The sequence below is a fragment of the Nelumbo nucifera genome, chromosome 1, assembly GCF_055504915.1.
Source record: "Nelumbo nucifera cultivar China Antique chromosome 1, China Antique-T2T, whole genome shotgun sequence".
NCBI classification, from domain to species: domain Eukaryota; kingdom Viridiplantae; phylum Streptophyta; class Magnoliopsida; order Proteales; family Nelumbonaceae; genus Nelumbo; species Nelumbo nucifera.
In genome coordinates, this window is record NC_142649.1 from 122410071 (window position 1) to 122423805 (window position 13735).

At 38.0% G+C, this 13735-nt stretch overlaps 3 protein-coding genes across 4 annotated transcripts; 1 reads left to right on the top strand and 2 right to left on the bottom strand.

The window, feature by feature from the left end:
• Window positions 1-779: 779 nt before the first annotated feature.
• LOC104611639 (histone deacetylase-like protein) lies at window positions 780-4961 on the bottom strand. The gene is made up of 4 exons (XM_010278781.3): window positions 4658-4961; window positions 4418-4563; window positions 1210-1335; window positions 780-1116 (listed from the first exon to the last, which is right to left on the bottom strand). Exons 1-4 carry the CDS (start codon window positions 4808-4810, stop codon window positions 933-935), a joined length of 609 nt encoding a protein of 202 aa, XP_010277083.2. The 5' UTR covers window positions 4811-4961; the 3' UTR covers window positions 780-932.
• Window positions 4962-5049: 88 nt separating this feature from the next.
• LOC104611638 (small ribosomal subunit protein uS14z/uS14y/uS14x) lies at window positions 5050-7316 on the top strand. The gene is made up of 3 exons (XM_010278780.3): window positions 5050-5215; window positions 6800-6899; window positions 7160-7316. The coding sequence occupies exons 1-3, from the start codon at window positions 5154-5156 to the stop codon at window positions 7166-7168; spliced, it is 171 nt and encodes a 56-aa protein (XP_010277082.1). The 5' UTR covers window positions 5050-5153; the 3' UTR covers window positions 7169-7316.
• Window positions 7317-10971: 3655 nt separating this feature from the next.
• On the bottom strand, window positions 10972-13521 carry LOC104611637 (scarecrow-like protein 32). Of its 2 annotated transcripts, XM_010278778.3 has the most exons (2): window positions 12462-13521; window positions 10972-12287 (listed from the first exon to the last, which is right to left on the bottom strand). In XM_010278778.3, the coding sequence occupies exons 1-2, from the start codon at window positions 12843-12845 to the stop codon at window positions 11457-11459; spliced, it is 1215 nt and encodes a 404-aa protein (XP_010277080.1). In that variant the 5' UTR covers window positions 12846-13521; the 3' UTR covers window positions 10972-11456. The 2 variants fall into 2 exon arrangements, with proteins under 2 accessions (XP_010277080.1, XP_010277081.1); XM_010278779.3 differs by having other exon boundaries at window positions 10972-13519.
• Window positions 13522-13735: the final 214 nt, after the last annotated feature.

Genomic DNA, 13735 nt, shown 5'->3' on the forward strand with positions numbered 1-13735 from the left:
TCCCTGCAACAGGATGGTCGGGCATCCCTTTCCACAATTGGATGGAACCCCTCATTTTCCGTATTAATTTATCCTAGCTCATCTAAGATTCTTTCATCGGTAAGTTGGATTTTATTTGGAAAACTTAAAAAGCAATGAAGGGTAAAATAGACCTTAAAGGGATAGTTTTGAAATTAAGAAAAATTATGTAAGTCATGTGACACCACATGTGAACGGATTACAATGCCACACTAACTGAAAGGGAGGATTTTGTCCATTGCCCATTTACTAAATCATAGGGGTAAAAATTTCTGAGGGAGAGCAAACCATAGATTTTCCTTTTTTTTTTTTTCTTCAGAGTCACTTGTCCTTTGTCTCAGGAGGGTCATCGGCAGTCCCTCAAGCTTGCCTTGCAGTGATGGACGGACGGATGCCATGAAGCTGGGAACCAAAAACCAAAACATCCAAGCAGATAATCAATCTGAAAGGTGTTGGCACAAACTTCGAACATATATGGAACGCCATGTTTCCCTCCCTCTCCTGCTTGTGAACTATTCTAAGATTATTTTCTTGTTTTCAAGACATGAGAGAAATTTGCCAAACATGAAAACAGTCATAAACCACTGAGATAACAATCAGTAAAACTGTCTGATCTACTTCACATAATGAGTGTGAATTAAATAAATAACTGGCAGGAGGGCGAGAGGACAACCATAATCCCCATTCCTTCTGGATTTGTGTGAGAGAGACACATGAGAAAAAAAATGGGAGTAACTGCCCGAGGAACCAATACATAATAGTTGTCTCAAAGTTTCTTTTCCTTTCCTTAAAAATTCTATAGTACAACTGTATATGTAATTTTAAGCACTACATTCAGTTACAAACACCAAGAAAAACAAAAATGAGCACAAAATGATTCAGGTTCTTTTTATTCTTTTGAGGAATAAAGGTTATCATACTTTAAGTACTGATGAATCTGCTGCCTGATTATCAGAAACCTGTGAACATTCTATCATCCGAAATGGTGGGGGTTCACCAAATTTCAGTAAGTAGGTGGTCTCATATACCGATCGCAATTGCAATATAACTTGAGCATCTAAATATGCATTGCATGCGTAACACCAAACTGACAAATCACTGCTCCAAAAAGAAAAAGAAAAAACAAATGTACACGTTGATTCCAGGTGAGAAGTAAAATTACCGAAAAAAAAGGGATCAGTAAACATATACCTGAAGCTCAGTGCCAGACAGTGGTTTTGTTCCTGATAATGGTCAAGCATGTGCTTGTTTATGAAACGGCTGCATAGGACATCCTTACAGCACAAACATAACCAGTTCTCCGCAGGGTGGTGGCACCTTAAAATTAAAATGAGTGTACAAGATAAGGAATGATATTTCGTTGACAATACAGGGTTTCAATGAGCCAAGGTAGTGAAAATTGTTGCTTTCTGGTCCTAACTATCTTTAAGCATTTAGATTCCTTTTTGTAGTTTTAACTTTGCATTAACCCGCTATAGGCTCATTAATTTGTACTATGCCATCATTAAACATTATCAGTTACTGATAAAAGAAAACACTATACAACATAAGACCTCATGTAAATGCCTACTTAGATTTACTCATGACTGCTGCAAAGTTGGTTAGAGACTTAGAATCTTAGAGAAGCTAACCAACTGGTTAACTTTGTATCATTTTTGCAATGATGTAAATATTGATGCCTAGAAAGTTCTATTGTGAACAGTGTTGCATGGACAAGACATTGTAATCAGAATCTGACACCTATCCAGAAGTCTGGCTGGGCAAGAAGAAAAATAAGAACTGGGGTTGGCTACATGAATCCCATTTTTGTCCATTCCGTTCAGTTTAATGCCATATCCATTGTTAAGCTCAAAAACTAAATAAATAAATAAATATGAAAGAAAAAACTACTCATGACTGCTAGTGTAATGCTACACTCTTCGTGTAGAAAAATGCGTAATGCTCTAGGAGAAAAATGCATAATGCTAAACATTGCCTGTTTCAATTTCTTTACTGGGCAAAACTGGGTTGTTCTCTAGGAGCAGGACAGAATATTATTCTGATAATAAACCAAAAATAAGGTCCACTAAATTTAGTTGTACAAAGTACAAACATTGATCATAACCTAGATAATAAATGGATGATCTTCAGTAGAAACAAACAATACTAATATTAAGGAACTCTGTACTTTGTATATAGAATCCTTAAATATGAAGGTAGACAAGGTGGTTGAACATCTCCACGGTCTCAACACCATCTTGGGATTCTTTGAATCCCATTCCATCTTCTGTAAATTCTCAGTAATTAACACTTGATCCAACAATGTCAGCTCACCCCCGGGAAAATATAGAGAAAAATAGTGTTACCTAGTTGTCTACGATTAATCAGGCAAAAAAGAAGAAGCTAAATATTAAACCAACAAATTAAGGAAATATAAAAGGTGCAGAAGAGGTATCTGGAACATTTGGAGGGAGAGAAATGCTTGGCTATTCAGGAATGTGGCATGTAGTAATCAAGACTGGTTAGCTAGGACAACTGGATCATTAATATCTTGGTGTTCTGTACACAAAGAAGTTGCATCAGCTCATAACTCTATGTTGGTTTTGAAAATATGTATAGAGATAATACATAGATAGGATCTACATAACCATTTAATTCCCATTGTACAGTCTTTTTGTACCAGTGTTTTAAAAGGCGTGGGAGGAGAGAGTTAACGGCATAATTAATGAGGATAGATTATTAAAGGAGTTAATGGGAGGAGAGAGAGAGAGAGAGAGAGAGAGAGAGAGAGAGAGAGAGAATGGTGTATTAATGAGGAGAGTTAAAAATCTTAAAGGTAATTGGTCACTTGAGTAATTTTGTTCAATTTTAAAATTAGAAAATTCAAAAAAAGCAGAAAAAAGATAAGGTGCCTTTGAGGAGAAACCAGAAAAAAGATAAGTGACTTTGAGAATAAACCACAAAGCAGGAAAGTGCCAGCTTGGCACATTCCATTTTAATATATAGATATAGATAGTTTAGCTTTTCTTAGAAAAAAAAATGTGCAGAAGAGGTAGGAATGCCAACCTTATGTTTGCCAAGCAGAAGGATGTATAAGGTGCACGAAAGAAGGTGTATATGGAAATCAGAGAGACAGAAAATTAAGATATCAAGCTGATTGTCTAGCATTGCCCTATTGATGAGGCATGTTATTCTAGCGCTACTTATTGGTAGTACAAAATTTATGGACAATTTTTGTACTTGACTAATCATGACATTGCTTCACTAAACCCGCAAATTGTTAGGAAGAACTTTCCTAGATTAGGATCCTTTGATAATTAATATCCTAAATTAGAATCAAGAATTAAAGAAAGATGCCTGGGAGAAATCTAAGGATGGTGGTTAATTCAAACAAAGTAGCAAAAGTAGGTGTAGAATGGGATAATGGGTAGGACTACTAAGTACCCGTTTAGGAGGGCTTTTATATTGCTGCGTTGGCTTTGCAAGGTGAGGCAACCCAGAAGGCCAGAGAGCAATATTTGGTGCAATATCTGGATAGATCAAACTGACTATTTTTCAGTAACTTACACGGTTCTCTGTTGAAGCTTGTTTTAGTGGGTTCTTCAAAGCAGCTTAGCTGAAGCAACTCCACCAAAGCTCAAACCTTCCCAAACGAGATGAGCCCTAAAAGAAAGGTAAGGATGATGATGTTTATAAGAAATCTAGGGAAGGTGATTCCTTGATAAAGATAACGATTTAACATTGGTTCTAAATTTATCAAAGTATTTGCCAACATTAGGATTGTACTAAATGCCAACATCTCTTAAATCAGCAACTCAAAATGGAAGGTTTTCTTCAGCGAACAACATAGCGCTAGTCCAAAATTCTTTTGACAAAGATCTCTACTAATTGTCTGGATGGACCATCCTTCATGCTGGAGAAAGGTATTAGATAGAACAGGTATTAAACACTATGATGGGTTAACTAAGCTTGCGACAGGATAGCCAGGAACAACTTTGAAAGGGAAATAAGCCAGGGTTCCCCTGAAGTAGACGAAAGCAGGTCAATAGAACTGCCGGATGGGTTCATAAGATCACATGTCCACGCAACCATTGCACGTTCTTTGTATAGCCACAGTTGCCCCAAAGCTAAAGTGCTCCTATATGGTATGCAGCCATGAGAACCGCCAAATTTTGAGTCTATAAGAAGCTAATTCCCAACCCAGTCAGAATAAGAGATCACGCTCAGAAATTACGATCACTAATTCAGTATCCTCTCCAAGAACTCTACCAAACGACAAACGCTACCGTTTCTGCCCTGCCCATGACACCTTGGAAAAATTTAAAAGAAAAAAATCCAAAGCATAAATTATTGGGATATTGCTTAGAAATCTGGAATTCTAGGTGGCTTTATTGTAAGGGTTCGGAGATGGAAATATGACCTGGTGCAAGGAGTACCGGGAGCCGGGATGTGCGAAAGATCAGAAGATAGAGTATGCAGATGGTCGCAAGAAGTTCGCGCTTCAACCCAACCCGATTCGGCGCCATAATAGAATAACTCTTCTTCTTCTTCTCTTTGTTGTTCGTCCTGAAATTTGGTTCCTCGATCAGGAAAAACGGAAGTGTAAAATCTTGGAAATTATAAATTATAAAAAGAAAAAAAAAGAGAGAATATAAGTTACTAATGCAGCGGAAGATGATGAAGCTCCGTTCTCCATTGACGTTTTGGTTTGAACTTTGAAGTTTGTTGATCTGAGAGTCTGAGAAGATGAAGCGTGCCGTGCTATCAGCAGATGAGATGACCAATTTTTAGTTGAAAAGGACATTTTAGTCATTCAAAAAAGTCGTTCAGTGCTAGGCTCTGTGCCGTTAGATTGGGATTATTTTGTGCGTTGGAGATTTGGCGTGTTGGGATTGTAGATCGGAAAAGCCTTTCCTCACATGAGAGGACGAACGTCAGATTGGAATCTACTAACCTCACCCAGTATTGTTCCACCGCCATGCCCCCATGTCAGTCACACCAATCCACCGGTTACACAACTAGGGTTTTAAGAAGAACTATAAAGCCCTTAGACGCCTCCAATTTTCGACTTGCTGAAATCTATTGCTCAAGGGTTTTCTTTCTTCAACGGCGGCAGCAGCAGCAGCAGCAGGCATCTAGGATCTGAGCTTGGAGCAATGGGCCATTCTAATGTTTGGAATTCTCATCCGAAAAACTACGGTCCCGGCTCCCGGGCATGGTGAGAGATTTCTTCTCGATGTCTTCTAATCTGAAGCTATTTCTCCCTGTTTTTACACGACCTGTGATGTTTTTCTGATCCTGTAATGGCCCATTTAATGTGATGTTTTCTTTCTTGCATGTGAGACCAACTCTGCCCCGTATTGCATGAATTTCAAACTTGTTTATATGGGTAGTCTGTTTTTTTTTTTTTTTTGATTTGGCAAATGATAAGCGTAGGATGGTCGATCCAGTTGGATGCAATCTTTGTTTTTGTTTACCCTTGTTAAGAAAATATAGTTTGGAGATTGACTTGTAGCCAGTGACTGATGGACTGGTTTGCGGAACTCTGAAAAGAATATTCAAATAATGGGTCTGATTAGATAAGATCAGAAAGTTTATGCTGCGTATAGCCAATGGAAGATGTAGAATTTCTTTTTTTTTGTGTGAACTGGTATATTGAAGAATTTATTCGGGAGGAGAACTAAAACATAGCTAGGAAGGAAATGAAAAGATGGTACAAAGGAGGACAATCTGGTATTGTAACGAAGGTGAAAGAGCCCCATTGATCTCTTCGGAGCTTCAAGGTCCGGGGAAAAACGTTGAAAGTTCAACCTTACAAAATTATAAACTCCTCTAGAAGAGCTGTGGTTTATCCATGAATATTGGATTTACACTCTTGTTTTTTTGTGGGGATTTGCTGTGAAAAAACCACTAGAAAGGCAAGGTAATTTTCTCTTCCTGGTCTTTCTGTTGATTTTTTCCCTGCAGATGATGTCGCAGTTTTAGGCGTCTTATTGTTAGTTGGAGGTTTATTTAGTGATTTCAGGGTCTCGAGATTGCCTACTAGTCTTGGCACATCACAGAATTTGATGGGTTGGAAAATATTTCTTTGTTTCGACACCAACTGCATTACTCGCAGCTCTTGGATGATTTAAATGGCATATATGGGAAACTTTTGTTGTTTTCTTTTCCTTCCCATATCCTAACTCTTGTCCTTTCCAACAAAACGAGCTTGCTTTGTTTCTGAATTGCTCGATTTAATTAGCTGAATCCGATTATGTTTCCCTGTGTTGTAGTGCAAAAATACATGTATTTCTTGGTATTGTTTTTGACTTGAAACATCCTTTTCTGTGGCGGCTGTGGCCTATTTATTCCCGTTTCTTATTTGAAGTTCTTTGGTTACTTACTGAAGCGCTCTGATGACATTTAGATTTTCATAGTCACAATTGGTCATTCTGAGCTGTGCAGTTTTCCTGTCATTGGTTTGCTTGTTTCATGTCATTATCATTGGAGCCTGGTCAATGTGGTAATCTTGTAGTAATCTTTCTAGTAGGCCAAAGCTTTTAAGGCCGGCCTGTATTGTTGGCACTAGCAAGACGTTTTAATTTATTATCTGAGACAATTAATTTAAACTAAACAAGAATTACACAGAAAGATGACAATTATTTAATGGTCAAATTTTACTTGTGATGATGATGATTCACTATTTTGGTTTTTTTGGGCTGTTGAGATGATATTTGTAGATATATTTATAAATTACTGAACCAGGAGAAAAATTAGTGATTTGGTATGTCATTTAATTTTTATTTATTATTTTGGTCAGCCGAGTATGCGGGAACCCTCATGGGCTAATCCGGAAATATGGCCTGATGTGTTGCAGACAGTGCTTCCGCAGCAATGCCAAAGAAATTGGTTTCATTAAGGTAAATAGCTTGTTGTGATATGTATTTGTAAATGTGTCTTAAATCACTTGATTCAACCTTAACCTGAACTACTTGATTCTCAATTTAAGAAAATCCTATCTTCTCAATGCACTCAGAGCCTTTTACACCGTTTAGTGTTTCTCTACCACTTCCTATATTCTAGTAATTGTGCATATGGGTTTTTGTGGAGCGGTTATATCTTGCTTTCCTTTCTAAGATGTGAGGATCCATTTCTAATGATTTGTGTGTGTTTGTTTCAGTACCGCTGAGGAATTATGGACTTGGGGGGAGAGGAGCCTTATCCATGAGCATTTACTTTGGAAGTTTGCCAGCGAATATGGATACTCTTATGAACTAGTAGTTTTGTTAAGTTGACTGGGATTTGGTCTTTGATAAATCATTCTTATTTTGGCATCATCAATAGCTTTTTTCTTTTGTTTGTTTTATTTGAACTTGAATATGCTCCAATCAAACGTGATCATGGGGCTATTGAACACCACAGTTCTGCCCCTTTGGTCGTTTTAAAAAGCAAGAACATGTACTAAATCTGAATGTGACCACTTTTTATGAAAACAAAGGAGATCTGAAACTCATTCTCTAGGACTAGAAACAGTAACTGATCGCTCGTCTGTTAGTGATCCGGGAATTGGAATCTTACTGGGTGATCAATTTTTTTGTATTCATTTGTTCTTTAAGTCGCCTCATCAGAGCAAAAACAGTAACGCACCCTTTAATTCAGTCTAAAAACACGCTGCTTTTTCGGAACTTCAACAACAAAAAAAAGGTTTTGTGGTGCATGAGTTGTTTGATTTTTTGAGCATGGAATCTGAAGGATTTGACCAATCCCTCCCCCTCCCCCGGGTGAATTTTGATTAAAATCCCACTTTATTGGTTACCATTTTTATCACTCTGGTTGATTGATGGAAATACATTATCCTTGATGCTTGGTTTTGAAAGTGTACTAAATACTAATACAAATAGCATACAAAATTGCAAGGTTTTGCACTCGTATTTATATTTGTATTTCTTCCAAATTCGTTAATTCGGTTTAAATTATAAATTTCAATTATAAAAACTAAAAATACAAACCGAAACCAGTGTTAGAAAAACAGTTCACATTGAACAAATTGTCCATCACGAAACATGGACAAGAAACTAAATTTTGGTTTGGATTTGAATGTCCAGTCCTTGTTAAAATCTTAAAAAAAAAATGCCCATCTTTGCCCGTTCCCACTGATGTCTTGTTCATAGGATGAATCATGAATGTTTTTCTAAATCCTACCCTTTGTCCCTCCCTCCTGATTCCCATGCTTCAGGATTTAAATGCTTGTTGATCATGCCAGTTGGTTATCGGTTAGTCCATTATGCCCGTTGGAGCAAGGATTAGCTGAACCCAGTGTCTGTTCAGTGGGCATAATGTTTCATGTCAATAATAAAATATATGAACATCCATTGTGTTCACATAATCTAAAGATTCTGAACTAATATACATGACCATCAATATTCGTCCAAATATGCTTTCAGAGCCCTTTAAGAAGAAATTACAAAGGCATCCCTCTTTGTGGAAAACTGTTTCGTTGGGTCACAAGAGTTGCTGGGTGCGGTATTACACTACTCAATGGCGAGTCTGGATCTCCGAGAATTCTGTCCACGTTTATTGCAATCACTCAATGGTAATGTGTCTGTGGTTCTACAGTTCACAATTTCACACTTCGAAGAACATTGGTATCAAATTTCTTTTTATTTATTTATGATAGCTCTTGAATTTCTAAGCTCTAATTCTAAATTTCTAACAACCTAAAGTAAATAGGTTAAACGAAGGGAGAGTGTGAGACGACGAGAAGATGATACTAGAAGAAACTGTTTCAAATAGAGTTTCAAGCAGTAGCAGGCAGAACAACTTGTCGTTTCTTTTTCTTGATAGAACCAGAAGGAGCTACACAAGCCTGGGGTAGCACGTCCCCAAACGTCACTCCAACAAATAAAATCCAACTCTCGAGGGAAATAAACAGCTTGTCGTTTCCAAATAAGAAGAGGACCCTCATTCTTGTTTCTTAAAGTATATTAATTGGAGATAGAAAAATAATATGATTTTATCACCACTACATTTTTGTCCACTTCCGCAAAGTGCCAAATAGCTTCTAATGCTTAGGTTGTTTGGAGATCAAATTTCATTATCATTAAGGCTTAGTTTGGAAGAAGTAGAAATACAAATATGTACAGTGCAAAATCTTACATTTTGTATTGCTTTGTATGTATTTGTACTCTTTCCAAACTGAGCCAAAGTGTAAATGCACGAGAATGCAAAAAGGCCAAGTGTGAATTACTAAATTCTGATTGACTTTGTCTTATTTATTTGTGGGAGCCTAGCAGCTCGTCCTCCATACCCATTACCCCCCAACTTTAATGGCAATTGGATTTAATCCCAAGTTTCTGCTACAACTAGCTAAAGAACTTATCAACCAAGCCACGATCAGTTGAGTTATTTGTTTCGGAGATAGGAATCAAGTATAATGTGGTCTCCACTATATATGAGATAGATTGGATGAAGAAGGTGCTGTAGAATTTACATCAATTTATGAGATTCAAAATTTGTAATGTAAATCAAGGTTTAAAACATCATTGGGTATCAATGTGTGTCGATATAATTGATACTCTTTTTTTTTTATTTTTTTATTTTTGTAATTTTATAATAATGAGATGGTCCTAGAATAGGCTTGAGACTCTTTAAAGTTTTCAAAATATTTGTGTATCAATTTATCCAAGTGTATCTACATTGATACCAATACCAATAAGATATGCACTCTATCAGGTATATCACATCGATATTTTAATCTTTGCTACCAATGAGTACAAATGAGACAAAAAATAGTAGAAATTTTGTATCAAGTAAGAGTGCAAATCATAGTCACAAACAACAAATAATGTTAAAAAGATCATACAAACAACAATACTTTTGAAAGAACCATTCAACCCAAAATCTTAAACTACTAGATGAGGTCCCTGAATAGGTTTTTATTCTCTAACACACCCCCTCATGTGAAAGTCCATCAGGTTCGAAGTTTGTATAAGCATAGGCCCACCCATACCTTGTGTTTAAATTTAATTAAATATTATGGGGGCAATAAGAATCAAACACTAGATCACTTGGTAAACACAGGCTCTTATACCATCTCAAGGAACCATTCAACCTAAAAACTTAAGCTGTTGGGTGAGATCATTGAATAGCTAGCTTTATTCTCTAACAATAGTAACCTTCGTTACTCTAGTGTGGCAACATTTTGCATTCTATTTAAGTGATAGTGTCTCTCTTAAATTGACCGGATCTGGCATGCATTTCAGCCTACTTAATGTTGCTTTGATCTATTATATTGACACTATTTACATCCAAGATCATACATACTTCCCAACATTTTCCTATCTCAGTCTCCACCCACAATCAAGAAATCAATACTAAAAGCCAGCTTCTTGTGATCAAGACTTTAATGGGATCATCTACAAGTGTAAATCCACACTGTTATTTCCTTTTTCCACATTCCAGGAATCTCCTGACCATCCGGATTTCTCTGGTAAAATTTCACAAAGATCTTTTGTGACAACTAACATTTCATTGCATTTTCTTCATGAAATGTTTTGGGATAGGTCAACAGAAATTGATGAAAAAGATGAGTGGTCAGGTTATACAAGGGAGTCACCTCAACTGAAAAAATGCATGTGGGGACTGTTAGTGCTTAGAGTTCAAACATCATTAATGTTTCAAGTAATTACAGCAATTTATATTTATCAACCCAAAATGTGTATGTAACATAACAACTCATATTTTAACACCAATTTCTATTGATCAATCTCAAAAGTTTCATGAAGAAACAGCAATGGTTCCAAATACAACCTAAATGATCATTGTAAGCCGAAAAGCTCTTTGAAAACCCTCTTTAGTCGATTGTAAAGCTATTTGTAACCAGTTGAAATTCAAAAAAAAAAATGCATGATGTGCTGATATAAAGAAAACAGAAATCAACATTAATGCATTGAGCTATGACGCATATATACAACTGGATTCAAGAATGGTGTTGTATGGTATTGTGGTCTTTAAGCTGTTTGTTATCAGAATCCTTAATTAATACACTATGGAAAAGCAATAATGAGTTATTTGAACTCAAATTCAACTTGGCGAAGAATATAATAAAAGCTGAGAACAGTGACACACACGCTCACACACCAAAAACAACCAGAAAAGAACATTGACACGCACATAAATGCACTAGAGACAAGTACTGCCTAAAGCTACAGTGGAAAGGGGGAAAAGGTACCATTCAAACATGAGAGGGAGATTGAGAGAGATGTACAAGGTTCTTGCTCCAATGATCCTAATCACGCTAAAAAATGATTAGGAGAAAATAGTTTAAATTAGAGGAACTAATTGAAGCCCCCTAATTAAAACAAAAATCTACTTGTGGAGAAAACATTAGCAGAAGAATGAGAGGTCCCAAGGAGAAGATTAGAGATATGTTAATCAGCAAATTAAGAATGAAAAGAAATTAAGGAGGAGAAAAAGTTTCAAGCAGGTACCCAAGCAGTGGAAAACACAACATTGTGTCCTTTCCATGTAAGCACAAGACCTTCATCTTCTTCCTTCTTCAATCCCCAACCAGCGGCGTGCTCATCAAGCATGCTCTTCACCTCCAGAACAGTCTCTTCGCTAAACTGGATTCCTCGGAAATTCGCACTTTGCATTCTCTGAATCCACCTACTTTTGGGTTCGAGCCGCTCGACCCTCTGCACACCCTCTTGTGCAATCAAATTTTCTATCTTCCAGCATAAATCGGCTTCGTACCATTGCTTCTGCTTGCTCCCTTTGGGAAAGAATGTATCCATAGTATCGTAAGGTATCCACAGATAATCAAAAGCCGATCTCAACCTACAGACTAAGTTGTTGGATGTGAAGTCTGCATCTTCATCTACCAGAACAACAATGGTCGGCTCTAAACTGCGAATAGCTGTAAGAAACATCGTCCGAAGAGAAGAAGTAGAAGAGGATTCGAAGCAGTAAGGAGTTACACCGAGGGTTTCTTCTGGTATGTAATGAAGCATCATGTGGCAGTTTATCACGAGAGCCTCTCCTTCGCCGCCTCCATTAGCTAATATTAGCTGTTGCACTGCTCGAAGCTGTTCAACCAATGATGCAAACCCATCAGAGGAACTCGAAGGAATCACTCTGAACTCCATCCCTACATTCCGAGACCTTGCAAAGTTGACCAGCTTCGACCCCAACTCCTCATACGAAAGGTCGAGCAGGGGTGGGACATCGGTGGTGGCGCCGGCTACTGTGAGCTTGATCAAGGGTGGACCCTCTGAACGATTGGCGATTGAATCAATTAGTGTCGGGATCTGCATGCAATGAGTGGAGCTTAGATCAATGATGTGGACCACGGAAAACCCTTCGATGGCTTCTAATATGGCAGCATTAGCTGCGGTGAAGCCAAATCGATGCCAGGGGGTTAGGTCAACGAAGCTGGCAAGCTCGATAACGGAGAACTTGTGGACGTTAAGAGGAAGATTTACTTGGGCGGTTGCCATTGCTGTGAGCATAGTACAGCTTCCAGTCTTTGCTGCACGGGCGATAAGAGCTCGGAGGAAGCCACAAGTGAGACGCTGGCTGGAGTCGCCGTCCGGAGGAGCGATATTGTTTAAAACCCAAAGGATCTGTTGGGCTAAAGTGGCGTCGTTGCTATCAATTGCGTTGGCGCAGTGTACTAGCAGCTGCTCCATGCAGTTAGCATCACCAAAGCTCCCAAGCGTCTTGGATGTGAGAAAACCAGGCCACGGCCGGGTCCTATGAAAAGGGTTAACGTTGTTGCTCATTATGAGATTATTTGAGAAGGGAGTAAGTTCATATTGGTGCAAGGGATGAGGTGGTAGTATTGGTGTTTCAGTGAATTGCAACATTGGGAGAGAGAGGAAGGGGGCCGGGTAGAAGGGTGTTGAGAACAAAGAGAGGACGAAGAGGGTGAAAAATGAAAATGAAAATGAGATTAATTTCAAAGTAGAGCAGAGTAAGAAAGAGACCAGACTGGTGGCGGTTCCATTGGGAAACGATCCGTTAGTAGTATATTTTAGGAAAATTCTGCAATTGAATCAAGCAAAATAGACAGCTCAGCTTTTTGGGGATTCATAGTTCATCCCATGAAAAAGGACTGAACATAGGGGATAGGGGAAGAAAAACCCTCATCCCAATAACTTGGTTGAAGTCAAATTCGGCTAAAGACATCCCCTCTTAACAGTATCAGCTTTTTCAGTAGTAGGACGGAAGGGATACAATGAGGCTATAGAAGCAGTTTTTGAAGAACCTTTTTCATGGCTGCAAAGGGTTTTATTTTCTTTTTTCCTCCCAAGTCCCAAGGGGAGAGAAAGGAAGGAGAGATAGAGAGGACTGAGGATCGGAGACGGACTCCTGTTGTCTTCTGGTGTCATGTGAGGTGGCCGGCCAGGGAGTTGTCCTGTTGTGAGGGTTTAGTTTTTGTCATGTACCAACTAGTAGGGATATTGGATTGGGAGTGAAAGGAAGGTCATTTTTGGCTCAGTCACGGGCCATGATATCATGAACAAATCATTTCTGATGTTTCTCTCCTGAATGAACTTAAGTTCATGGAGTTTTACAACTTTAAAGCTATTTAGTTAAATATAAATCTAGCTTTCATATTGGTATGATTGAATGATGGATTGATGGATGAAGATTATTGATCTATAGTTAAAGAGTTTGGCTGGACGATGTCGCAATCTTTCTTTCTCTCTAATTAGTACAACCCTCTTTCTAAATTTGTAACTTTGTAACTCTC

Coding starts and splice junctions, on each gene's coding strand:
- LOC104611639 (XM_010278781.3), bottom strand. CDS start 4,810: ATGACTAAAATGTCCTTTTCAACTAAAAATTGGTCATCTCATCTGCTG. Junction 4,564..4,657: donor CATCATCTTCCGCTGCATTA/GTAACTTATATT, acceptor ACCAAATTTCAG/GACGAACAACAAAGAGAAGA. Junction 1,336..4,417: donor CCCGGTACTCCTTGCACCAG/GTCATATTTCCA, acceptor TTTAATTTTAAG/GTGCCACCACCCTGCGGAGA.
- LOC104611638 (XM_010278780.3), top strand. CDS start 5,154: ATGGGCCATTCTAATGTTTGGAATTCTCATCCGAAAAACTACGGTCCC. Junction 5,216..6,799: donor GGTCCCGGCTCCCGGGCATG/GTGAGAGATTTC, acceptor TATTTTGGTCAG/CCGAGTATGCGGGAACCCTC.
- LOC104611637 (XM_010278779.3), bottom strand. CDS start 12,845: ATGTTGCAATTCACTGAAACACCAATACTACCACCTCATCCCTTGCAC.